The 26,821-nt window shown below is 41.4% G+C and overlaps 2 protein-coding genes across 3 annotated transcripts in view; both read left to right on the top strand.

The window, feature by feature from the left end:
• The window catches only part of eml3 (EMAP like 3), a 45,456-nt gene extending 30,453 nt beyond the window's left edge, over nucleotides 1-15,003 (top strand). For both annotated transcript variants that reach the window (XM_071926062.2, XM_071926061.2), the window contains 15 exons: nucleotides 144-213; nucleotides 502-612; nucleotides 871-966; nucleotides 4,566-4,700; nucleotides 5,104-5,242; nucleotides 6,472-6,623; nucleotides 6,749-6,874; nucleotides 8,046-8,177; nucleotides 8,829-8,896; nucleotides 10,099-10,187; nucleotides 10,762-10,859; nucleotides 11,091-11,178; nucleotides 11,300-11,398; nucleotides 12,790-12,920; nucleotides 14,639-15,003. In XM_071926062.2, the coding sequence (XP_071782163.1) occupies nucleotides 144-213; nucleotides 502-612; nucleotides 871-966; nucleotides 4,566-4,700; nucleotides 5,104-5,242; nucleotides 6,472-6,623; nucleotides 6,749-6,874; nucleotides 8,046-8,177; nucleotides 8,829-8,896; nucleotides 10,099-10,187; nucleotides 10,762-10,859; nucleotides 11,091-11,178; nucleotides 11,300-11,398; nucleotides 12,790-12,920; nucleotides 14,639-14,860 (1,756 nt within the window). In that variant the 3' untranslated portion in view covers nucleotides 14,861-15,003. The remainder of the gene's footprint in view (nucleotides 1-143; nucleotides 214-501; nucleotides 613-870; nucleotides 967-4,565; nucleotides 4,701-5,103; nucleotides 5,243-6,471; nucleotides 6,624-6,748; nucleotides 6,875-8,045; nucleotides 8,178-8,828; nucleotides 8,897-10,098; nucleotides 10,188-10,761; nucleotides 10,860-11,090; nucleotides 11,179-11,299; nucleotides 11,399-12,789; nucleotides 12,921-14,638) is intronic.
• Nucleotides 15,004-16,678: 1,675 nt separating this feature from the next.
• Nucleotides 16,679-26,821, top strand: part of mta2 (metastasis associated 1 family, member 2) — a 29,836-nt gene continuing 19,693 nt past the window's right edge. The window contains exons 1-3 of the mRNA XM_071926063.2: nucleotides 16,679-17,062; nucleotides 25,140-25,207; nucleotides 26,724-26,817. Coding sequence (XP_071782164.1) covers nucleotides 17,035-17,062; nucleotides 25,140-25,207; nucleotides 26,724-26,817 — 190 coding nt within the window. The 5' untranslated portion in view covers nucleotides 16,679-17,034. The remainder of the gene's footprint in view (nucleotides 17,063-25,139; nucleotides 25,208-26,723; nucleotides 26,818-26,821) is intronic.

The following is a 26,821-nucleotide window of genomic DNA, read 5'->3' as shown; positions in this document are numbered from 1 at the left end:
GGAATGTGAAGAAATATTAAGTTTCTATATTGCAAGTTTATAGCATATATCCATGAGCAAAACATGCATTGTATTTATAGTTGTTCCTGAAATAATGAATCAAATAGAAATGATTTCTATTGATATGTTTTTTCTTCCTGCAGTCTGACCCTCCATCCTGACAAGGTGCGGGTGGCATCTGGCCAAATGGCAGGGGTGGATAAAGACGGCAAGGTGAGTATCGCTGTCATATCATTGTACTGTACTGTTGTATTATCATCCACTATTGGATCAAAATGTCATGTTTATATATCCTATATATACTGTATATACATTTGTGTACATTTATCCATACAACAGGCCTAAAACCCTCTCAGCTGTTCTCTGATCTCTTGTGACATGTCTTCTATGATATGTTTAACCTTGTTGCAAACCAATTTTCCCTTACGGGAATAGTAAAGTGGAACTTGAACTTGACCTTGAAATATCTATGTCAAGTGTGTCTTTATTTGTGTGTTTTAGCCCCTGCAGCCTTGTGTTCATATCTGGGACTCGACCAGCCTGGTCACCCTGCAGCAGATCGGCCTGGGAACCTTCGAGAGGGGAGTGGGATCAGTCGCTTTCTCCTTCGCTGTGAGTTTAATTGAACGATGTGTGTGACGTGGCATTTAGAGTGCTTGAATTAAAGGCCCATTCTGTTGAAAAATGCAATGCAGGGAGGGGATGTTACGGATGGTGTCCCTTTTTCGGGCGGATACAAAAAAATTTAAAATTATTAAAAAGGGACTCCAAATCTACCTTGGCAGCCACTAATACACCTGGGCGACATACCCAGGTAAAGCCTATGTGTGGGAAACACTGCAGTCTAATTGCTGTCATCTGTGTTTTCAGGACTCTGGAGCGTTCCTGTGTGTGATCGATGATTCTAATGAACACATGCTGTCAGTATGGGACTGCACCAAGGGAACCAAGCATGTAGAGGTCAAGGTAAAGAAATACCAAGAGACAGCACGATGAATAATAATAATGATAATCATAATAAATATAGCCGCAAGCAGCCATCAGCAGGTCCAAGCCTGTGGGGCAAATGATTCGACAGTGAGAAATATAAGCTTGATTCATCATTGTGGAAAAGTTGCAAACAGAAGACTGAGATGGAACTACGGGGGCTAACTCACTGTGTTTGGTTTTTGTACAAATTTAGAGTTGCAATAGTCCATTTGAGATGAAATAAAGGCACAGTGAACACATCCAAATACCTCTTCTGGGACCTTAAAGAAGCATCCATCATCTAAACAACACAACTATACAGTATTTATCTAAACCCAAAGCTTGAAGCGATGACAACTATGAAATCTTTGCTGCTGCTGTTCTCAGCTGAGAGCCAAGAGTAGAATTTGCACTGAAAACACTGAAGACCTAAAAGAGACAGCATTTTTGAGTTTATCCAGAGGGTTTTGAAAGACAGATATTGTAATAACTTGTCAAAATGTAATACAAATATGATTCTAAATGAGTCTAAAATTTAATAAAACCCGATACTGTGGTAATTTATCTGGTAATGTAACATATTATCACTTTAAATGAAAATTATGAATGGGGTGTTCTCTTTGTTTTTAATACTACACTCTGAAGATTCATTATCTGGCAATTTATTATATTTACAGGTTGTATTACATGTTTGAGTAGTTTAGGGAGACATGTTAGAATTTGACAAGCTACAACATGATCTGACATTTATGACATTAGCAGATGATAAATTACACCCCTTATAATGTAGTAATTGCTGGTTAATGTGATAATGTGTTTAATTATCAGGAATAAAATATATACAATATCAGGTTTTATTACAATTGCATTATGAGGAGTGTTTTTTTTTTTTTTTAATTATTACAGTATCAGTCTGTAGATGTTATTATATTATTTGGTAATTAATTTACTTTAACAGGTTTTATTGCATTTTTTGACTGGTTTAGGGGGACATTTTATTACAATTTGACAATTTATTACATTATCTGACATTTACTAAATTGTCAGTCACTACAGGGTTTCATAATCCCAGAGCTGGTAGAATGTTCTGAACCCAGAGGAACCATGAAATCTTTCAACTGAAGTTAAAGCATGAAAATTTCCCAAACTGCAGTTAGGGGTTTTTCACATGACAACAGCAATATGTAGGCCGTTCTGCAGCCAAACGCCCACTGTAGTTGCATACTGAATCTGTAGATGCTTATTATAAAGGAGGTCTGTTTGGAGAGATTAAAGAAGAAAAAAAAAAAAAGATGGCGGCAGTGTCTCCGCCGTGCTGTTATGGGCTTTTAGCCCAAAACTCCTCAACTTCCCTGAGAGCAATTTCAGCACGGCTGTCATGGCAACAGTGTAAATATTTTATACAGTGAATTTGTCTGGCTATGTGTGTGTGTGTGTGTGTGTGTCTAAGTGCGTGTTAATGCAGCAGCTGGGATGTATAGGCGGGTGCTTGAGCTTATATTTCATCTCATGTCCAGATTTTAATGTGCTGCTTTTGCAAGAACTTATGTTTTCTCAAACTTACTTAGCATATGCATGATTGGCTATGGGAATCCAGCTCCATGCTGGACAGGCCAACGCTGACCCGCACTGTATAAACATACAAGTTCATCCAACAGGAGGAAGATAATTACACCCCCCTCCCCTCTGCATAGCAGTGGAATAGTCCATATGCCGCATTACAGCACAGACATGAATGGGACTTTTGTGTAGAAATGATGTAGTTGTACTTTCTATACATACTGTATGTACGGCCTGCTGTAGAGCTGCCAGTGTGAACATGACTTACATTTGCATATCCGGTATATATGCTTTAAATTGACATATTTGTTAAATTCATATTCTCTATTTTGATACACTCAGTTTCCACATTATTAGGTACACCTAGCTAGTAGCAGGTAGGACCCTCTTTTTGCCTCTAGAAAAGCTTTGATTCTTCATGGCCTGGATTCAACAAGGTGCTGGAAACGTTCTGATCTTGGTCCATGTTGACTCAAAGCGTCACTCAGTTCCTGCACATTTTTCCTGTTCCACGTCAGACCAAAGGTCTCTGAGATCTGAACTGAAGTCACTGTCACGGACCTGAACGCCTTTATCCTGCTGGAAGTTTCCATTTGACAAAGGCTAGACCGGACCTGGACAGCAACCATGTTTAGGTACACAGTGTTCAGATGATGCTCCATTCGAACTAAGGAGCCTAATGTGAACTAAGAAAACATTCCCACACCATTACATCACCAGCAGCCTGTACAGGTGACACCAGGCACGATGATCCATGATCCATTTATGTTGTTAACCTGTTAGCATCACAACAGACACCAGGATTCTATTGCTTACCTGTTAGCATGTCACAACAGGATTCTGTGGTTTACCTGTTAGCGCGTCACAACAGAAACCAGGATTCATGTTGTTAACCTGTTAGCATCACAACAGAAACCAGGATTCATGTTGGTAACCTGTTAGCATGTCAGGATTCATCAGACCAGGCAAAGTTTTCCACTTTTGTTGATCCTGTGTCCACTGTAGCTTCATCTTGTTCTTGCTAGCTGACAGCATGGTCTTCTGCTGCTGTAGTCCGACCAGTTATGGTTCTGAGAAGACCTTCTGCACACCACTGTTGCACTGAGCTGCTATTTGCTGTTAGCTTGAACCAGTCTTGTGCTTCTCCTCTGACAACAAGGTGTTTTGGCTGATGGTTGGCAGATGGTTGGATGTTTTGGGGGTTTTGGTACTGTAAACTCTATACACTTTAGTGCCAAAATCTCAAGAAGTTGGCTGCTTCTGTGATTCTGGAAGCGGTCCATCTGACACCAGCCATTATACCCCGTTCAAAGTGGCCTAAATCAGGCGTCTTGCCCATTCTAATGTTTAGTCAAACAGCAACTGAACCTCTTGACTCTGTCTGCATGCTGTATTCTCATACTTTATTTACATGCAACTCACAGTCTGGAGGAACCAGCTGTTTGTGTAGAGATGATTACCTAATAAAGTAACCACTGAGTATATATTGCATATATCTTGATATTTATATTAAATTATTTTTCACTCATGTCATGCTGCATACATATACAGTATATTTTTTGGTTGTATTCATCATGCATTCGTCATATTGCAGTTGTATTTTTATCATTTGTTTTCCTTGTCATATGTACTGCTGTTGTCATTTTGCACACCCTCATAATGCTGTAATTATGAGGGTTTTTTCATACTTGAAAATTATGCATTTCTACTTAACATGTTGCCAGTGTCAGTTATGCATTTACTCTGTTCTTATTTATATTATGTTTTCTTTGCTGTATCCTATTTTACTGCTGCAATAACCCAATTTCTCCACAGGGATTGTTTAAGTTTTTTCATATCTATTTCTATCACCTACTCGTTCTCCTTCACAAATTTCTTGCCGACATTTTATCCACAATCATAGCAACATTATTATAATTTCAGTAGCTACAGCAGTTTAGCTAATAGTAGGTTATTTCATAGATGTAAAAATCAGGTTAAACACTGTAATCATGCTAAACACAGGTCTGTGTGTGTGTGTGTGTGTTGTGTTTCAGAGTACCAATGAGGCTGTGTTTGCTGTGGAGTTCAACCCCAGCGACAGCACCAACATCATCACCTGTGGTAAATCCCACGTCTACTTCTGGACGCTCAGCGCTGGACAGCTCACCAAGAAACAAGGCATCTTTGGAGTGAGACACTTCTCTTTTATGCATATATATGTCATGACATATATATATCTATAACAATCAGGCTAGAAAAAGAGAGACACCTAAAAAAGATTGTTGTGTGTGTGTAGGTCAGTATTGTAATAAGTAAAAGTGAATAGTGTGATATGGTGGATTTGTTTCCAAATGTAGGTTACTGTGACACAGTAAACTGTCTTGTCTTTAGCCCTAGTCTCTACTCCAAAACACTCTGAGTTGTAGCTTGAGAAGAGTCAGCTGAACAAAGTTGTTCATTACTGTGTACTGTTTTTCTGTGCAGAGGAGTCGAGAAAGGCATAAGTTTTCGTTTTGGAAACACAAAGGTTTCAGCTTCCAGTAGATGCATTTGTCCAGCATTTTCATTTTTGTTCTCCTTTCCCTCTGTCAGAAATACAAGAAGCCCAAGTTCATCCAGTGTTTTGTCTTCAGCCTGACGGGAGACGTTCTGACTGGAGACTCTGAGGGAAACATCCTGACTTGGGGAAAGTCGGCTGCGGATGTCAAAACGCTCGGAAAAGGAGCCAAGGGTAACTACTGTAGATCATATTCACACTCTGTACCTGTAGTCACTGATTCAAACCTATATGCTGTGAAACATCTATATTAGGATTAGACCGATATATCGGCCCGATATTGGCCTTTTATTAAAAATCATCCAGTCAGTGTCATCTACTGCTGATATGATGCAGTTTGTTTAATGCTTTTCTACCCTGCCGTTTGCTCTGTTCGTATTTCTATTCAATTTTCTTTGCTTTATCCTATTGCTATTTAACACTTCCCATTCAACATTCAGCATTTCCCCAGAGGGATCATTGAATTCTATTGGTGACCAGTAGGAATTGCAACAACATTGATACAACTTGTCTTCTCTTAAGCTGATGATACACAATCAAATCAAAGCAAATTTGTGGCAAAAATGAAAATGGATGAAATAACATACTGCTGCCATCACTGTTATCTTGACCCCATCTTTTCTACTGAAAATGTAATAATTTAATAATTTTATCAAGGTTATCCACTGGAATACATGTGTATTATAGGCTAGCTAGCTAGCTAGCAAGCTAGCTACATGTATTCCAGTGGATAACCTTGATAAAATTATTAAATTATTACATTTTCAGTAGAAAAGATGGGGTCAAGATAACAGTGATGGCTAGTTTACTAAATTAAATGTTATATGAAAAGAATCACAGCTGTTATTTCCTAGCTGTGTTTACTATTTAGTAGCAGGTGGACCATTTTGAAAATATTTTATGCTAATGACAGGTCACCTGACCAATTTTGTTGTCTCTGATTAGTTGATGTTGAAACCTTGCAGCAAATCTTGCTCTCCGATCAAGCTAGGCTAGATTTCAAACTGCTACATTGTTTTCAGTGAGAAAATATTTGCCATAAAAATTTGCCTGTGTATCATCACCTTTACACAAGTCTGTGGAACAGCCCCCTCCTTTCTAGCCCCTAGAGCTACGGTTGCTTGCAATTGACACAAACAATATAGTCACATTTTCCAAAGCAAGAGGAGTAAGCTAGTCAGTTAGAGCAGAGATACACCAGAAGCATCTATTGAAGAGGTAATATATCACCATGCTGAATACTGGAATAATAAAACTGCTTTGTCATTTACTTTTTTGGCTTGAGAACGAGACTTTTTAGCCTCCGTAGCTGAAATGTGTTGTGACTCGCTCACTCGTAGCGCCGTCCTCCATCGTTCCTTACTCCACCTTTAAGTCTTTCTCCTGTGCCCGCCGTCCCACAGAGACCTTCCAGATCATGCGTCAGACCAGAGCGCATGAAGGCAGCGTGTTTACCCTGTGCACCCTGCAGGGCGGCGGTCTGCTCAGCGGAGGAGGGAAAGATCGCAAGATCATCCGCTGGAGCGCCGACCTGGCACCTGAGAGAGAGTGTGAGGTGAACCACAAGTGTGTGTGTGTGTGTGTGTGCGAGTGTGTCGGAGCCGATGGAGAGCGCTGTTAAGTTTTGTTCAAATAACGTAGAAAGTCTTGTTGTTGTACTTAATATTATTATTTCTCTAGATTGCTGAAAAGTTTGGGGCGGTCCGCACCATTGCAGATGTGGATGGGGAGGAACTATTAGTTGGTACGACCCGGAACGCTATCCTTAGAGGCACCTTCTCTGATGGCTTTGTGGCCATAGTGCAGGTATGCAAATAACCTAATTATACGTTTCAAGGATTTTAAGCTTTTGCATGCACGCTAGGATTTTACCGATATGGATTTTTGAAGGCCAATACCGATATTTTTGGATTGAAGCTCCCAATGACACTCACACTGCAGTTACACGTCTTTAAATAGCTGTGATTGAACAATTATCACATGACATTTCAGTTATAATAGTCCTTTTGATACTTTTTAGCATTGCTCACACACTTCCTTGTTTACTCTGCTGGCTGCCAGTCTTTTGTTGCTTCAGCTTGAAAGCGTTCTTTACGTGTTTTACTCATTGGTCCTTGGACCGCCAACATCGGTGGATTCCCCGCTGTGTTTACCGCTTGTGTTCACACACTTCCTCAATTTGTGACACAGTTGGGAAATATCGGTGCGTGCAAAAAATCCCACATACCCTACTTGTAATTAGGCTACCACTAAGAGGTTGACGTGAACATTGGCAGTTCATATTTACGGAAAATCCGATATCTTACAAAATCAGATGATATAAAACACACCGCACCTTATATAGATATATACAGTATATCTATTATATAGTTTTTCAAGGCTGATATTTTTTAATAGAAGCTGCTGATAGCTTGTATTTTGTGCCGATATTCCCGATTTCATATAAAACAAAATCCTCAAAATTCCAAATTTTCTGTGTTTCAACCAGAATGTTATTCTTGTCAGGGTGGAAAAGCCTCTGAAACAGCATTTAGACCATCATGGGACACTAAAACTCTCCATTGAAACCTAGGATAATTACAATAAATAAACATATTCATGCATACTTGTGTGGAATCTGATCAAAATGTCTCATTAGAATCATTTCAGGTTAGGTGTGATCAATTCTACAATAAATATGTAATCAATAAAACTGCATCATATTAGAGGTGGACCACACTGACTGGACCAGATCTGTTTTTCAATAAAAGGCCAATATCGGCCCCATATATCGGTCTCACCCTTATACACACACCTGCTGTTGCAGTGAAACTGATATGTATGAGAATATTTAGACAGAACAAGAAAGTAGCATTTGGCATTTCGCTTCCTGTAATCATGTCATTGTAGATTGAACAAAATGAAAATGTAAAGCAACTGCACAATAGATTTTGTTGGTTTCACAATGGGTCTGCGTGTGTGTGTGCGTGTGAGACAGGGTCATGTGGATGAGATGTGGGGTCTGGCCACACACCACTCCCAGAACATCTTCCTCACGTGTGGTCACGACAGACAGGTGTGCTTGTGGAACACAGAGGAACACAAGCTGGACTGGTGCACTACACTGGAGGTAGGACACACACACACACACACACACACACACACACACACACAATGGAACAATGGAGTGGAAGTTACAAATTGCAATTACTTTCATTACTGTAACTGCTTTTTAGCTTTTTTGTGTACTTGTACTGTTGTTTTTGAGTGTTTTTCTGAAGTATGTTTTGACTGAAGTACTGTACTGAGTACATTTTAAAGTGGTAATCCTCATGTTCCTCATTGTTTTTATTGAGTCTCCATCTTTGGTGCTAAGCGCTCATTGCTGTGTTTTTGAGATCAGCTGTCAATCAAACAGTGTGGGCGGAGCTTGGGTTTTCTGTTGATGCAGTTTGAGTTTCTCTTTTCTTTGTCTGTTCAGCCATGGTGGCTATCACTGCTCATGCTAACTACCCAGTTCTTCTTCTGTTTATTCCAAACAAACCGGAAATGTAAAACACTGTTTGACTATGTTGATGAAGAGGGATGATTTGTACAGAAACCACCACTAACATGTCCGTGTTTTTGATTCATTTGACTTCATTTGAGATTTTCACACCAGTAATTTCACTTATACTCAAGTAGAATTCCAGCAAAGTAACAGTACTTCTACTTGAGTACTTTGATACTCTCTCCAGCCCTGACCCACATATTCTTAACCAGTGCTGTGTGTCTCTTCCAGGAGTATGGATTGTGTGCAGACTTCTGTCCAAGCGGATCGGTGGTTTCAGTCGGCCTCAGTACTGGAAGGTAAGACGACACTCAAACAAAGTCCCAGCAATATTTACACATGACACATTCAAGGGGCATGAAGTCATCTATGATTTTTATTGGCGTAAGAGCTGGAAAGTGAGTTTTGAAAGCCAGAAATCTCAGCACCAAGTAATCGCCGGGTCATTATTGATCAATAACCTTATCAACAAGATAAATGATGGTCATTTTGTGCTATGGGACAGGAAACCCCCTTCTTATTGCCTCTTCAGTTTACACGTCACATATAATAATTAACTGGTTAATTCAGGTCATCAGAATCATTCATCATTTATGGCCATGTGTCAAGATAAAATGAAACTTTAATGATCCCCGTGAGGAAATTGGGTCATTGCAGCTGTAAAAGAGTAACAGGATACAACAAAGAAAAAAGTCTTAAGTAGAAAGGCATGAAAGAGAAGTATGGAAAAAAATATTAAATAATGAAAATATGTATGTGTGACAAGATTGTGTCGATGGTTTGGAATGAACAGCTGGAGACGCGATATTCTAGGGAGCTCTTTCTTTAATAACACAGCAGAGGTGTGACCAAGTCAACTTTGCTCGAGTCCCAAGTCAGTCTCAAGTCTTGAGGCACAAGTCTCAAGTCAAGTCCCAAGTCTAAATGTAGATTACCAAGTCAAGTCCAAGTCAAGTCCATGTCATAAATGTCAAGTCTCAAGTCTAAATGTAGAACAGCAAGTCAAGTCAGAACAAATCAAGACTCCAGTATCAATTTAATATCTTAAAGAAAACTAAATATCTAGGACTTTTCAATGCAATATGGTTTTAATAGGATAAAAACTTGGTAAGAGCATCATGAGTTTGATTTCTATAATCAGTTTCAACTTCAATAAAATTAATCATTCCATACAAATTCATCTGCTGGAACAAATCTAATTGCTTTCAATCTGAGTCATTTACACAAACACAAGATCTCAAGTCAAAGTCAAGTCCCAAGTCACCAGAACCCAAGTCAAGTCAAGTCTCAAGTCTTCTCTTCATGCATCAAGTCAAGTCTCAAGCAATTAAAACTGTGACTTGAGTCTGACTCAACTTCATAGCACTTCTGTCTTCGGTAGACTTCGGCGTCACAAATCGTCTACCTGCTGCCCAGTTTAGTCATCATTCCTGGTGTATTTCCACCTCTCTGCCTCTGTCCTGTTGTCCCTTCTCTCCCATCCCCCCTATGACAATAACAGGTGGCTGGTCCTTGACCTGCTGACCAGGGAGGTTGTCTCCGAATCCACCGACGGGAATGAGCAGCTGTCTGTCATGAGATACTCCCCAGGTCAGAGTTCACCACCGGTTGCTCTGTTTGTCTAACCACTGTCAGAATTGCAGCCAAATCATAGTTGGGGTCAATGTCATTCATTCGTGTTTTACAGCAAAAGAAAATGTCGACCACAAACCAAAAATCGAGCAAAGTAGTTGTGTCCTGTATTTTCAGAGTTGTGATCACAAAATGACTTATGAGAGGAAAATTGTTAAATGTTCGATTTGTTTGAAGTGAATATATCACTCCCTACATTTGACTACAGCTATTTCCTTGTTGGTGACAAAATTCAGGAAGTTAAAGTAATCAAAGTCCATCACCAAACCCCGAGTTCCCATGTAGAATTTACCATCTGAAAGCTGAGTGAACAGTATTTTCTAGTAGTATTTACCATCTGAAAGCTAAGGAGAATTTCTATCCAATTTTGAATAAAAGGCCAATATTAGCCTAATATATTTGTGAACCAATATATCGATGTAAGTTTAAGTGTACTTTTTGCTTTTATTGAAAAGAATCTAAATTGACCACTAGGACACTGGAAACGTGTGGAAATCCCCTCTTTACTATGTGAATGCACCCGTGTTTTCAGATGGCAGCTTTCTGGCTGTGGGCTCCCATGACAACTTCATCTATATCTACAATGTGACAGAGAGCGGCCGGCGCTACACCCGCTTCGGGAAATGTAATGTGAGTTGAGGATTGTGCCCCTTTTCTCCTGACATTAATATCCTGGATGAACGCATCAAATCCATCTGTAAATCCACCCATCTTTTTCCTTGGATTTTCTGTTGATGCAGTTTGAGTTTCTCTTTTCTATGTCTGTTCAGCCATGGTGGCTATCACTGCTCATGCTAACTACCCAGTTCTTCTTCTGTTTATTCCAAACAAACCGGAAACTGTTTTTTTCTATCCAACCAGGGCCACTCTAGCTTTATAACTCATCTGGATTGGTCCAAAGATGGGAAGTACATTATGTCTAATTCGGGCGACTACGAGATCCTTTACTGTAAGTGAAAGAGTACCTGTTTGTAATTACATTCTCAGATAGCGTGACTGGACATACTCGTACATATTTGTTTATGATAATATCCTGATTTGACTATGAAAATGAATATGTACTCTGGCAGGGGATGTTGCTGCGGGGTGTAAACTGTTGAGGAACCGCTTCGAGAGCAAAGACAGAGAATGGGCCTCCTACACCTGTGTGCTGGGCTTCCATGTCATGGGTGAGAAACACCAATTTGCTGCAACATGATCATAAAACCTCTTTTTCAGTGTTGAACATAAAGGAACTTTTCTGCCCATTCAACTATTGAAACTTTTGTTACTGCATCCAGCATATACACTGATATACACAAACTACACATATACATACCCTCATTTTACTAATGCTGCATTCCATTTAATGTCAGAAGTCCAAAATTCCCAACTTGTAGACCTCCATGTGGTCCAGCTCAGAAAAACCAAGGGAGAAACATGGCCATGGAAACATGGACGCCTGCAAGATTCTCTTTGCCCAATGTAAAATACTGTTTTCCACGCAACAGCTAATGTTATGTCAGTGATATCTGGCAATGTTAGCTAACTAGTTAGCATAGAACGTTAGCAAGTGTAAGTGCTAACTTTACATTTCAAATTTAGATGTTTAACCTTTTACCACACAGGTATTGCAATACATTTAAGTTCATGCAATGCTGACAATTTAACTTAAAGGAATAGTTCACCTAGAAATGAAAGTCTGGTCATTATCTACTCACCCTCATGTCTGTCAACAAACTGGAGTTTGTATGTCCACATAACACACACCGAGTTTGCTAGCGCTGCTCTGTATCAGCCTTCTCCAAAAGACCTGAAGTGGCTGGGTCATAGTTCATTTGAGTTCCAAAAACAGCAAAAAATGACCATAAAATGACTCCAGACAGCTCATGCAGCATAATCCAAGTGTTGTGAAGCCATATTATTGCACTGTTAGTCCAAGAAGGCAGAAGCTGCCTTCAAGTGCCTTCAAATCGGAAAGTTTGTAATTATGGATATTTTACATGAAACCCAAGATGCCAAGACGTGACATTCTCACTCTGTTTAACTTTTAGCTGTCATGCATATACAAGACCTTTTAGCCAGTAAACCTATTCAAATATCAATTACAAAACTGTGAATACTCTTCAACTCTTCATTCTTCATTTCTGACTAAAAAGTACTTTAATACATGACGAGTTGTATTTACGACTGTAAAACTCAGAAGTACGAGCTTCCACCAGACTCTTCCATCAGATCGCTGCAGGGCAACCAGAGCTCTGTGACTGCAGTAAATATTGGACTTTTGGACCCACAGTGCAATTGTTTGGCTTCAAAACACTTGGATTATGCTGCATGAGCTGTTTGGAGTAGTTTTATAGTCAGTTTTTGCCCTTTTTGAAACTCGAAATAACCAGGATCTCGCCACTTTAGTTCTTTTGAAGACCCGGGTTTCCTACTACTTAAACGGCTGTTACATTGCATTTTTCCTAGTAGGAAGCTAGAATTTCCAACTGTCCAACATCTCTGGAATGCAGCATAAATTCCTGTCATCAAGTGGTTGAAAACAAGAAGTTTAACAAATAATGTTGTGGTCTTCCAGGTGTGTGGTTGGAGGGCTCGGATGGTACAGACATCAACGCACTGTGTCGCTCTCACAGTGAGAGGGTGGTAGCGGTGGCTGACGACTTCTGTAAAGTCCACCTCTTCCAGTACCCATGTCCTAAACCAAAGGTAACGCTCATATGCATCATAATCACCGGTGACATACCAAGTCAAGCCGAGTTGGTACCGAGTCAATACACTGTGACTGTTTAAACCAGTCTTACTATTAGTTAACGTGATCGTCGATTTGTTATAGCAAGTCCCACGCAGCGTGTTTATAGTTCAAACCAGTATGTTCACATTGGCTATAACCTGGTTAGCTCATACTTTTATTATGGGAAACCTGGTTAAGATGCCTGGCTTCCTCCCATATTATCCAGGTTATTATGGCATGGAAACATCTTGCTGCTTTCACTTTTGGTTTTCGCCATCTGTTAAAGTCAGACTCTTTCCATTCCGCATCTCAAGCATAACCACCCTCTCGACTCCCAGCTTTCATCCATAATTGTCAGCTGTTCTGCGCTGGCATCATCAGTAAATGTCGAAGGCTGAGTGCATTTCAAGGTGCAACTACAGTCTAGCATTCCTGGTGTGAGTGATTCATTGTAGTGAAAGGTACAATTGTAACACGCAGGAGCATCACAAGATCACACAGAATAATATTTGGGGTCATTGTTTCTTTCCCCTGTATTAGAAGTAACCTCAGTCAAAGAGGGAGAAGGGATATTCAGTTAAAGGTGTTTTCTGTATCATTTTACCGTCGATGAATCATTACCACATTAATTATGAGACATTAGTACAATTACTGTAAACAAACAAGACCATTACTGAGAAGATCAGATTTGGCAGGAAATCAGCTTGACTGCTTTATGGCACAAAACAGGAAGAAGGCGCTGTTCTTCCAGCACCAATGGAGCTAATGCTTTCAGGGTTTCTGGCAATGGCAGATGATGGAAGGAGTGAAAGGCCGATCCAAAAAGCACTTCCAACATGTTTATCCTCTTTAGGGTTTGGTGATTGGATGAATACATCGGGGATCTGCGATAGGCTGAATCCACCGCCGGGGGAAATTCACTTGCCGAGTCTTTTGCCGATTTACATTACTTTGATATTGGGTAATTTAAAATGTAATGGTTTCCTGCAGCGCCTGACAAGCATAGATAGCTGCCTTAACAAAAGATCACCCCGCCTTGACTGTGAAACCCTAAAAAAAAAAGTAAAACTCCATTATATACAAGTTTATTTTCACTGAGACCAAAGTCATGTTGAACACAGGGTCTCACCGCGACATCTGCTGGCCAGAAGCGACAATGCAGTGATGACGAATGCACAGGGGATTGGCGATATGTGTGATAACGATTGGCTGATGGGAGGACACACTATCACCCAACCCTAATCCTCTTCAGGGAGGGGGAGGGGGAGGGGGGGCAGGAAGCAACGGGGTTTATGGGAAATATGGTCTTCGTTTTGAGAGCCACTAGCACTAACAATACCACTGGTGTAAGATGGAGGCTACCAGTTGCCTCCACCATGATTTCATGTGTTTACAGTAATTACACCAAGGTATTACAATTAATTTGTGTATGTAAACAGCTTAACCAGAGTAAGACCTTAAAGGGTAAATCAACACTCAATCACATAGGGCAGAAAATTGCTGCTGCACTGCTCCCTGTGGGTTGAAACTGTCAAGCATGTTACAGTTCTGGCCACACCCCTATCAGTGATGTCAAATCAGGTGTTTTGCCTTACTTACCTTACCAGCTTTGACATCACTGATTGGGGCATGGCCAGAACTCGTAAGTTCCATCCAAAGTGTTCCTCATGGACTCTTTCTTTTCCCCTACCAGGCACCGAGCCACAGGTACGAGGGCCATGGCAGCCACGTCACCAACGTCTGCTTCACCCACAACGACTCCCACCTCCTCTCCATGGGCGGGAAGGACACCTGCATCCTCCAGTGGCGGGTGCAGGGCGCCGGTGGCGGCGGGGCGGGCGACAGCAGGGAGAGGCTGACCTCGGCCTCCTCCACCTCCACCTCCACCAGCTCGCCGGAGCCTGCCACCACCTAGGAAGGAAACGAAGTCTTGCGTTTGTTAGAAGTGAAAGAGAAGGAACTGTTTACATGCACAGTGAAAGAGAGAGAGAGAGAGACGTAGAAAGAGAGTGGACACCAGCCTGCGGTGCCACTGCTGTGTCAGTTTCATCCAGTACATGTAGAGGAATCGTCTGGAGGATTGTCCATTATTAGTTTTACACGTATGCACCTCCATGATCATGTAAAATCCTTGTGAAACTGGACAGTGTGATATTACCAGAACGCAGAATATTTTCTGGTGAATTTCACTGGAAGCGGTCAAATATGTTTGCTGGTACAGAACATGACTCGGCTTCTGTCGTTGACGGAGACGTTGGTTTCAATGAACATTCCGGTATTTTAGTTTCTAATTAAAACGTCCGTCATGTTTACCAAACTTACCAAAGTGCTGCCTTGTGGCTTGTGTCCTTACGCTTTAAAAGGAATTCTGCATAATATGCATAGTTTTTATTCTTCAGTGTTTGGTTGACATCTCAGCTAATATTAAAGTTGTTCTTGTGCTTGCGTTAGACAGACTGTGACAAACCTGTTAGTTGGAATCAATACTCAGCATCTCTGACTCTTTAATAGCAGATCAATACACTTGGAAGTGATTACTTTTGTAAAATGTTATATATTTAAAAGAACTTTTGGAATACTGTGATGTACTATCTATCAAGATATTGCTCCCAATAAATGACTAAAGACTGGAAGCTGTATTGTGTCTTGTATGTCAGTAGTGGGCAGTGCTGCTCCAGGAATCGCATGGTGTGCTGGCCTTCAGTTGAGAAGCTGCTATAATCCAGGGGTTCCCAAACTTTTTCATGTGGAGAACCCACAAACAGATACAGTACACATTAATCCCCACTGACCTAAATTTGATAGGGACCCCCCCCTCCCCAAAGACTCAGATGTGTGTCTCAGAAAGGGCAAAACTGAATTTGAAAGTTTAGCTAAAACCTAAATTCAATAAAAATCACATTCAATTCCAAACCGTTGCATTCAATTTCAAATTGTGCCTTACAAATGTATTTTTAGAATTCATTTATTTAAAAAACACACACAAAAAAAAACATTTTTTGGATTCAACAATTCAATATGAGAATGACAAATTCAATTCAGTTCATGCAATTCAAATACATTGTCACTCATCTCTTTTCCTGTGGGGGAGATAACAGTGGAGAGTGAAACCTATGATCTACTGTAAGTTGTCATTCTTATACATTCTGTGGTAACTTTTAGAGAATGAAATAACAGTAATAGTAAAAGCCACTGGTGAAACTGGAAATACATTTCAATGACTATTCAATGGAACTATATATAGCCTATTGCATAGCTCTCTTATGTTAATATGAGATTCTTGAGTTTTCTTGGTGCTTTCAAGATTTTAGTTATGAGGGCATAGTGCAGTAGTAGGCCTATTATCTTGTTTTGCTGTGTGTGTGTGTGTGTGTGTGTGTGTGTGTGTGTGTGTGTGTGTGTGTGTGTATGCATGTGTGTGCTACTTGTGTAGGGAATGTATAAACCTATATAGACCTTATTTCCTCTTTTATCTAGTTTTGGAAAGCACTTTTTTGGTCTTACGTTGTGTTTTCCTGCCTGTCGTTCATGTCTTCAACAGTCATAATCTATGTGTGTGTGAGGGTGCCTATATTTCACGTTATAAATCTATTGATTATTAAACTCAGGTCAATAAAAAGTTTATTGTGCGGTGCCGGAGATTGTCGACGACTTCCGAAGATGACGTTTAACGAACGAACGAAGGGGGCCAGTGAGTGTGTGTGTGTATGTGTGTGAGTGTGTGTTGAACTGAGCGGAGGTGAAGAAGAGGAGGATGAAGCTGGGAGCGGAGGATGGGAGGAAGAGTGGAGTAAGAGACAGGCTAGCTGTGTGTGAATGAGTGAGTGAGTGAGGAAGAGGAAGAGGAGAGGAAGGTCGTTTGAGGGACCGAAAACAAAGACAGTAATTTTTTGGGATAACCTCCGGAACATTACTAACGGAAACTTTCAACTTTTTACCCGCCACAGCTCGGCTTGTTGTGCCCGGAGCCGGCTTTGTTTCACGGCGGGGGTGTCTACGATAAATGAAGGAATAAAATAGATCCACATCGACATTTTTTACGCAAGTGGGGAAATCCCTGGGACTGTGTTTTATAAGGGTTACGAGAGAATGGCGGCCAACATGTACCGAGTGGGAGGTAAGGACTGTTTTACATTTTGAAGAGCCCCCCCACAACGTGATTGTTCGTTTCGGCAGCAAGGTGGCTAGCTAGCCGTCTGCACGGTTAGCTGCTAACCAACGCTAGCTAGTTCCTAGCCCCAATACGTGCCGTCCACTCCTGCATGGGAGAAACTCACCCCACATTTTATTGTAAAATCCGGCAATTTAACGTGGACTTGCTCATCGGCAAATATACATAACTCCCACAACTTGACGTACGACCCTTTTATAATAATTATGAGCCACTTTTCAATTCGGCATGCATCCAACACACCAAGCAGCGTTTATTTCAATAAAATATCAACTTTAAGAACTGGTTTGTCTGTTGTTCCCACTATCTTCTTCCACCAAATACCCCGCGGCGGGCAGTAGCGAGCAGTGTGAACCGGTTCTGAAAGTTGCAATTTTATTCAAATAAATGCTGCTTGCTGGAATTATATGTATGCCGAATTGAAGAGTGGCTCGTAACGATTAAGGAAAGGTGCTGCGTCGTTATAAATATATAATAAATGTATGTACATTTACCGGTAAGAAATGCAAACGTATATTGCCAGAATTTTAACAGAGTTTGGCGTCCCGTATGTACAATACGGGAGAGAACGGAACGTACCGGGGCTAGCTAGCTAGCTACTAGCTGTTGTGCGGTTAGCCGCTAACTAAAGCTAGCCATTTCCGCGATAGCTGAAACTGGCCGACTGGCTTTATTAGTGGGGTGGGATAATTTCATTATCGACTCCGCCATACCACTTCATATGCAATGGGTAGCTAGCCTTGTAAGCTAACTTTGCTTGCTAACTTTTGTTAGCTTACATACGAGATTAACCGTTAGCTGCGGGTCCGACTATTTCTTGTAATGCGTAATTGCTAGTTAGCTAATGGTTAGTAGCTCGCTACTGTTTATCATTACAAGAAGCAGACTAGTTTTCGTGAAGCCCTAACCGGCAAGCTAGTAGCCGTTTCCTAAACGTCATTTGCACGATAGAAAATTTTAAGAAAACGGCTAACCTAAGTTAACGGACTTGCTACCAGCGTAACAATTCCAGTGTTACTTGCAGCGAGCCTGTGTTTTCTTACAGAAAGTACTCTGAGCCATTGGATGCAAACTGTAGCCTCTTTGCAAGTTGAAAGTAATATTAACGTAAACTAGCTAGGCACCCTGTGAAATATGTCAACTGTTAGTAGGAATCAAACATATCTTGCCCGCGGACTTGTTTGTTAAAAGAAGACTTTTCAACACACTCATCTGCTAACTTTGGTTGACCTACCGTTATGTACAAAAACGCCGGTAAACGTGCGCCTAAAAGGCGACCAGCTGCCTGCTAGATTTTTCTCCATGAATTCCTGGGGCCGTGGGTACATGGCAACTCTACCTGTACTTGATTGTGGATGTTGGTGTGTCACCTTATCGATGCAATGCGTGTGATCAATATTTATCGTCTGTGAGCGTGAATAATAATGTTAAGGCTTGCTGTACCTGGCTTGAGTCTGTTTTTTGGAGGCAGGGATGGCTGAATTGACAATGAGATATTCTGACAGGCTTATCGTTGTGTAAGGTCCCATAAGAGTCTGTAGTGTAGCCTATTTAGGTCATGGTGATTAAACACTGCTCTGCAAAATATGCTGCATCTATTCTGTGCTTAATGTAAACAGTTACTTCAGCAATGTACTTTAGAATTTTTGTCGCCATTTAAGGGTCTACGGTGACTGGATTTTGTAATGGGATACTGTAACATAGATCTGATAGTCAAAAGAGAAATGCATCACTTAGATTGCATTGTTTTGGCTGCAGCAGCCATGCAAGCTTCTCATCACAGTTTCACTTAGTGCATTTACTGGTTATTGTGACATTTAATTGCAGTCTAGGTGCAACTGCAGACTAAGCTCTTTAGTGTGAATATATAGTTGTACTGCATGCACTGAAACTGACTAGTAGTGTGGAATCTGTGGAACTGTTTTAGCATTGCATGACTAGTAAGAGTACATATACTTAGTGTTATGTTTTTATTAGGGTTATACTGGTACATGACTTTGGCGATATAGCCTTTTATTAAATATCAGATATCAGCCAGTCAGTGCTGTCCACCTCAGATATGATAGAGGTTCCTCCATCATATCTGGGAGGGGGGGGGGGGTTCACCCTGCCTTAAAAAGCTGCTAACCCTAAAATAATTTCTTTAGTCTGGGTTTCAGTGGAGAGTTGAGAGTTTTAGTGTCCCATGATGGTCTAAATATAGTTTCAGAGGTTTTTCCGTCCTGATAAAAATAAAATTCTGGGGGAAACAACTGAAACACTGAGTATAAAAATTAAAATAGAATTTAAGATAGAATTTAAATATATTGAATGTTGGTGCAAAATATAAGCTAGCTGCAGTATTGGCCTTTCTCCACACATATCTGGAATCGTTTTTGTCACAAGTGCGACTGTTTTCAGCATTGATGTTGTCCTATCTGATGTCTGGTTCTGTGTCACCAATTGAAATAGACTCGGTATGCTAGTAATTTTAGCCCCAGTGGTGTCAAGGTTTCCTTTACTGTAAAGTGATTGCATATCCCATTAGTCCCCACCCCTCCCCCCGCTCCTCCAGTCACGTTGGCCATGAGACGGTGTCTGTGCCGCTGCCACTGCAGGTAGCGTCCTCCAGCATGGCCGCCCCGGCCCCGTGGCCCGTCAGCCCCCCACAGGCTGCCCTCTGAGCTCCTCCTCGTGCCATAAAGGACTTATTATGAGCCCGTCTTGCGCACCGTCGGCAGGGGAACTTTCTCTGGGAGTGTTCGCACGAGGAAACCATTAGAGCTTTATTCTATTGTTCCACTGCTGCTTAGAGATGTGGGGTTTCTGAGGCGAAGGGGATTGACAGATATACCGCTGTAACCCCCCGACCTGGGCTGTTACTGAAAGGGTTAAGCCCAGCTTGATGGATCATGTGTGCTTCGGAATTTACACGACGAGGAATGTTGTATGATGTGGCAAATAAAATTTTATGGTAGCCTAACAATTAATCTAGCCTATGCAATATTGCAGTGAGAGCGTTGGCAACAAGCATACGATTATATAATGACTTACAAATTGATTTTTAAGTAGCCCACACTGTAACAAGGTTGAGTTGTTTGGTTGTGTAATTCAAAAGCAATAGTGAAACAAATGTAATGGGCAGTATAGGCCTTGGGCTAGGCCTTAACAGTAATGTTGTTGAGGTCAGATCATTTTTGCCGGTTCCCCATGAGAAACACTGCCAGTAGCATTGTGTTTCTTCTGATACGGCCCCAAAGTCCAAACAGTAGCAGTGAAATCCATGTGTTTTGGCTGGTGGAGTCCTTGAGATGAGAGGGAGGACCATCTCAGACGGCTTCAGCTGGTGTCACAGAGGCCTCGCCACTTCTCTCTCTCACCAGTGAAGGAAGTAATGTCACATGACATGTGGCTGCCTTTATAAATGATATGTGTGCGGGAATTGGTGGGGATTCCAGTGATTAATTTAGATGTTGAAAGCATCGGCACAGAGAGACGGCTTCTTCCGAGGGCTCGGTGGCCACCACACACATCTTCTGTTTTCCATTTCCACTGTGTGTCTGAAAATGGAAAATACTGAGGGAAGCACTGTAAAAGGTTCCCTCACAATATTCTGTTCTTTACATTTTGATGTTATGTGATGCAAAAGAGGAGTGGGGAAAAAAATAAAAAAAAAAATAAATATATATATATATATATATATATATATATATATATATATATATATTTTTTTTTTTTAACACAATGTATGGCAAAATAATCAGGATTATTATTTCACCCATGACCGTGCACCCCCGCTTTTAATGGATTTGGACAGTCAGGCAGGGGTCCTATTTTATCACTAAAGGACCCTATTGACAGCTAGGGAATGTATCATGCTGATCTACGGCCAAACCGAGCTTATGAAGGGAATCAATGCCACTGTTCCTGATTGAGAATATTCAGTCTGATCCAGACCAGCGCTTTTGTTTTGTGACAAACATCAAGCATAACGCTACTAACCTTATTACTCAGGATAATTAGATATTAATTAGAATCTGCCACAGTTGGTTCTGACGGATGTTTGTGAGGCGAGTGTCCATGGACTCTGTGTTCATAAAGGTTTTCTTTTGTTGTAGTTTGCTGATGCAGTCAGGTTTGTGTGTGCGAGCGCCTATATTAACAGCCCTACAGAAGCACACAGTGTTCAGCCTGCATGTAAGATCATTATCTTCCCTAGAGATTAGTCAAAGGGCTTCCTCCTCTTCATTCACCCTCAAGCACCCGGCACACTGCGCCACTCCAGCCGCATACGTTCACAACAAACACTCAAGACTGCCCGAGCCTTTTCTGTGCAGCCAATTCTCCTCGTTTAGATTTTTTTTTTCTTCTCCCCACCGGTATTTATTTATTCAGGCATTATTGCACTTCAGATATCTATCGACGAAAAAAATGTTGAAACCAATTGATCCCCTTTTTCAGAAGCGACGTGTGATTATGCTGAGGAACGTGCCGAGTTAAGCTGAGGTGTGTGTTTCCAGAAGGGCTGATGGTGTGATCCCTATCAAAGCCCAGGCTGGCCGTCTTTCTCTGGTCCATTGATCCATTAGGCTCCTCTACAGCCCTCTGTCTCATTGATACACTCAGCCGGACCCACAGTGCCGGTGGAATAGCATCATACTCTAATTTGTCCCACTGGGCGCCAAATGCCAGAACATGGCTGATCAAGGAGAGACAGAGGCAGGAAAGAACAACTCCCTCTGTCCTCCATCACTTTGTCTCTTGAGCTCGAGTCATGTCAAACAGATGAGAGCGCGCTTCCCCTTTCGGTGGTTCAAGCAGTGTTATGTAACGTGGCGGTGTTGTGTTCCTCCAGTGTGATCCAGGAGGTGCTGCTTCTCTGGCTGGGCTCCACATCAACTCACTAAGTAGAGCAAGAAATGCTGTCCCTATCTATGGTCTGTGATGATGCATAGTGAAGACGGAAGCATCTGAACCACTCTGATGTCCTCCTGAGGGTTTCTCTCGCTGCTTGTGGGAAGATCAGATGGAGCTTGACGTGAAGGCACATTACAGTGCATAACTGAATCAAACTGTACCACGAAGTACTGTGTATATGGTACTAGTAGGACAGTGCATAAATTACCAGTTACTAAAATTCACAAGCTACTTCAGTATTTGCCTGTTAAAGGAAAATCCACTCAAACACTTTAACATTTTGTTTGGTGGTGCTGTGGATAACTGGCCAAATGTAGACCATGTGATGTCATATCAAGATATTTCCAGGTACAGTGGAGTTTGATAGCAGAACATACTGTATGTCAGCTAACAACTCCACCGACAGTAGCTTCAATAGACCAGAATGCAAGGGGCTGCCTTGCATTCTGGTCTATTGAAGCTACTGTCATGAGTAAGACATGAGTGTTATGAGTAAGGGCTGCTGCCACAATCGTAGACACGCTGTGTGTATATATACACCCACCTTTGATTGAAAGCAACAAGTTCACGCCCCTTCTCTTCTGGGAAACGTAGGCAAGGCAGGTTGAGGGAAAGTAGGTACACCAAAAAAGTAAATTATAACACTTCATCACAAAATAATCCTTGGAATGCATTGAACATCACTTGATCAATTCACACTGACAACAGTGTAAGTGTAACAGTGAGTGTGGATTTTTTCTTTAAGAATAGAATAGAACACACAAGTGTCTGAAGTAGAAACCACAGCCAAAGTTTACCAGCATGTGGCTGGTGTTCTTGACTACCAGACAGGCGGGTAGCTTAATCGTTTCACTGACAGGCAGACCTCCTTTTTCCTGATTTTCTGTTTTTGTGACTGGACTGTGGGCACTGGTTGGATATGTGATAAGAGGATGATATTATTTGCCCGCGTGTTGGTAGCAGAATGTTGATTGCGCTGCAGATTGCTTGCTCATCTGACCGTCATGCTGCTCTCGGCTAGCCTCCTGGCCTCCTGGCCTTTAATGTGACCTGCAAATGTCTCCTAAAACGCACATGAGAGCTCCTCTACTTGACCAACTGCGAACACACTGGTCACGCCAGAACCCAAATCATCTCTTGCATTAATACTGGAAAATAATTTTAGTTGCTGGATTTGGTCCAACAAGGCTATTTGATATAATTTGATGTGGCATTATGGGGATAGTTTGTAGACCTTGGTCTTTGTATGTGATTTCAGTAGAGTTACTAAGATGATTTTGAAGGGAGAATAATTCTCCGACTGCATGGGTCTGGTCCATTATCAGTGCGGTACAGATCTGGTGTAGAACCAGATTACACTCTCTAACCATATTTCTATTGATCTGTTTTTCCCTCTTCTAAATTCACTGCTAATAACAATCCCACCAAAGTATCAGGCTCGCCTGGTGCTGTGTGTTGGTGGATTTACTTGCGGTGGTTTTACTGAATGGGATGTGAAGTGCAGCGATCTCTCGTCTGAGACAGCAGAGGCCGCAGCTGTTTAGCTTTTACCAGTGTCATGACTTGTCGTATCGGTGTTGTTTCAGTCATTTCCAGTGGTCTTTTTTTGTCGCGCTTCACACTAGGGCTGCACGATATATCGATTCAGCATCGTCATCGCGATGTGCGCATGCGCAATAGTCACATCGCATGACTTGCGATGACAAGTAAGGCAAATTAACTCAAACACGTCATGCTACAACTTTTTTGCTGCTTGATACAAAAGGAAAACTCGCACGGTTCTCATTTTCCATGACTAATCTACAAGAGAAGTCTGTCTAACATAATTTACTCCAATTTAAGGGTTTGTTATAAGGGTAGCGTATGTTACCTTTCCAGCTTTCGCGGCTCCGAACCGTAGTTGGGAAGCCTCTGGTGTTGTGCTAGCCTATTTTAGCTTAGCCTGGCTCGTAGCTGGTAACAAGCTTTTTACTAAGAGTCCGGACCAACTCTGCAGTGGAGAACCGGCACTTTATTTCGGTACAGCAGCGAACATAATGCACGGCCTCTCGGTGACGTTCTAAGCTCTTTTCCCGCTAACTATGCTAACTTTACTCACTTAGCATCCTGCAACTCACTCTGGCTGCGGCTAAAAACACACTCACTTCCTACTACGTCACCCGCGCTGGTTACCCACAAGGCCACCTTCTTAAAGGGGCAAGGCTTGATAGAGCTATTCAAGTCATTTGGTGAAAATTCCTGTATTTTTTCATATCGCAATATATATCGCAGAAAAAAAAAATATTGCAATGTCAGTTTTTTCCAATATCGTGCGGCCCTACTTCACACACAGCACATGTTACAACTTATATGATGTTGGTGGATTGATTGAGCCCAGTAAAGGCTAAACAAAGATTGATATCACAACTAGGGTTTGACCGATATTGGTTTTTGAAGGCCAATACTGATATTTTTGAATTGAAGCTACCGATAGCCAATATTTTGTGCTGATATTAAATTTTTTTTATTTGACAATTTTCGTGCCAAAAAATTCCAAGTATTCAGTGTTTCCCCCAGACTTTTATTCTTGTCAGGGTCAAACAAAACACTACTTAGACCATCATGGGACACTGAAACTCTCCACTGAAACCCAGACTAATTAAATTAATTTAGGGTTAGCAGCTCCTTAAGGCGAGGTGACCCACCCTACCTATTCAATGGTAGGAGAAACTCTGGGATACATTACTGCCTTTTTAAAACGAGGAATTAATTTATAGAAAACAGTATTGAAAATGTTAATTAATAAATACAATTTCCTAGAAGGTTTCTCAGTTTTTCTGTAGCTGTGGTCAGGGAGGAACCTCCATCATATCAGAGGTGGACGACACTGACTGACCGATATCTGATATGTAGCCTAATACAAGACCTACATTGGCCCCATATATTGGTCTAACTCTAATCATAACCGCTGCTTGTTCAGTGGGTCTCTCTTCACAGGACACTAAACTCGAAACTCTACACACACATGGCACGGGATTTGCTTTTCAAAATGCTTTAATTTTGATAACACAAGAAGGTTGTGCATTGATGTTTTCCTCTCTGAACAGGCTATGATTCTGAACTTGATGTTTTTTTCTCTTTGTTCCAGATTACGTGTACTTTGAGAATTCCTCCAGCAACCCCTACCTGATCCGCAGAATAGAAGAGCTCAACAAGGTTAGTTGTCTGTCCTTGTCATCTAACCTCATATGTCTCCATTAAAAGACTTGCCTGCTTTGACTTTAAGCCCATTGTTCATTTAACTGTATCTGACTCTGTTTGAAAGTCGTTTTTAAATGTCTGGCAGTATTGGATTGTCGTATTGCACACCTTAACCAGGCTGTGTTTTCTAATCTCATGTCTTCCAGCGCACATAAACACTGACATTCATATGCACACACGCACACCCCTGCACACCATTTTCCTCAGTCTTCCCTGGGCTCTGGTGGTTAGCCATGGCCAGTCTAATGACAAGACGCTGGTACAGGAGCCACTTATATAACCTAGCAGCAGCAGTGGCATATGACACAGGCTTGTTTCCCAGTCAAAGGATTAAGCTCATTTATATAACACTCTTAAATTGAAGGGGTTGTGGTGAGCACCAGGAGGACTGCATCTTCCTGAGTGCTAATGGGTGCTGAGCAGGATGAATGGATATTATGTGAGTGAATAGCTATCTGGGTCCAGGCTTGGATGCGGAGTGAGGGAAGCACTGTCTATATGCCATTTCTGCTCTCTCTCTCCGCCTTTGGTCACGGGTAATCCAGTGATATTGAAACCCCTCATCTTTCAAACCTGAATTAAAGTAACAATCAGTGACATTTTCGTACAAATGTAGGTTTCGCTACTCTCTATCGCTGATCAATATAACGCAATAGTTATTCAGCCTATACCCAGATGATGAAAGCTTTTACATTTGCTGTTCGAAATATGCGATGTCGGGTAGGTCTTTCACTCGAAAAAGGAAATGGTGCGTTTACTTTTCTGGCAGCAGCAACAGTGGTTAGTTTTAAATCAATAGAAGAAGAACTGAGTACTTATGCTGCGTTCCATTTAAAGTTGGAAATCGGAAATTCCTAGCTGTTCGCTTGTAATTCCAACCTCTGTGTTTCAGTCGTCCAGCCTGGGAAAAACAGGAGATTTGCTTGCCCAACATAAAATGCTGTTCCCCATGCAACAGCTAATGTTATGTCAGTGATATTACCATAGAATGTTGGCAACTGTATGTGCAACTTTACTTTTCAAATTTAGATGTTAAACCATTTACCACGATTTACCACCAAGTGCTTTGATGGATGTAAGGTCATGCAATGTTGAAAATCAAACTTAAGTGTATTTTGAGGATTATAAACCTGTTAAAAGTAATACAGTGTAGCGCTTACAGTGTATGCCGCCATGTTGACGTGCCGTCAGATAATTGCATCTCAGAAAACTAGAGTTTTAGAATTATTGGCCAAGTTTCCTACTCGAAGGGCTGTTGCTATGCATTTTTCCTAGTAGCAAGTGGGAATCTCCAACTTTCCAACATCTGTGGAATGCCCTATTAGCATTCCAGAGATGTATTAGCATAAGGGCTGAATAGACAAATAAAAGGGCGCCATCTACAGAAACTCAAAGCTTTGTTGGGGAATATCATGTAGTTGCCAATGCTTTATCATGGTCCTAACTAATCACCACTGACCCTTCATCCTAGACGGCCAATGGCAACGTGGAGGCCAAGGTGGTGTGTCTGTTCAGGAGGCGAGACATCTCAGGCAACCTCAACACTCTGGCCGACAGCAATGCAAGTGA

This window comes from Centroberyx gerrardi, chromosome 23, assembly GCF_048128805.1.
Source record: "Centroberyx gerrardi isolate f3 chromosome 23, fCenGer3.hap1.cur.20231027, whole genome shotgun sequence".
NCBI classification, from domain to species: domain Eukaryota; kingdom Metazoa; phylum Chordata; class Actinopteri; order Beryciformes; family Berycidae; genus Centroberyx; species Centroberyx gerrardi.
The sequence above is the reverse complement of the archived record's forward strand: the minus strand, read 5'-3'. Positions and strand labels throughout refer to the sequence as shown.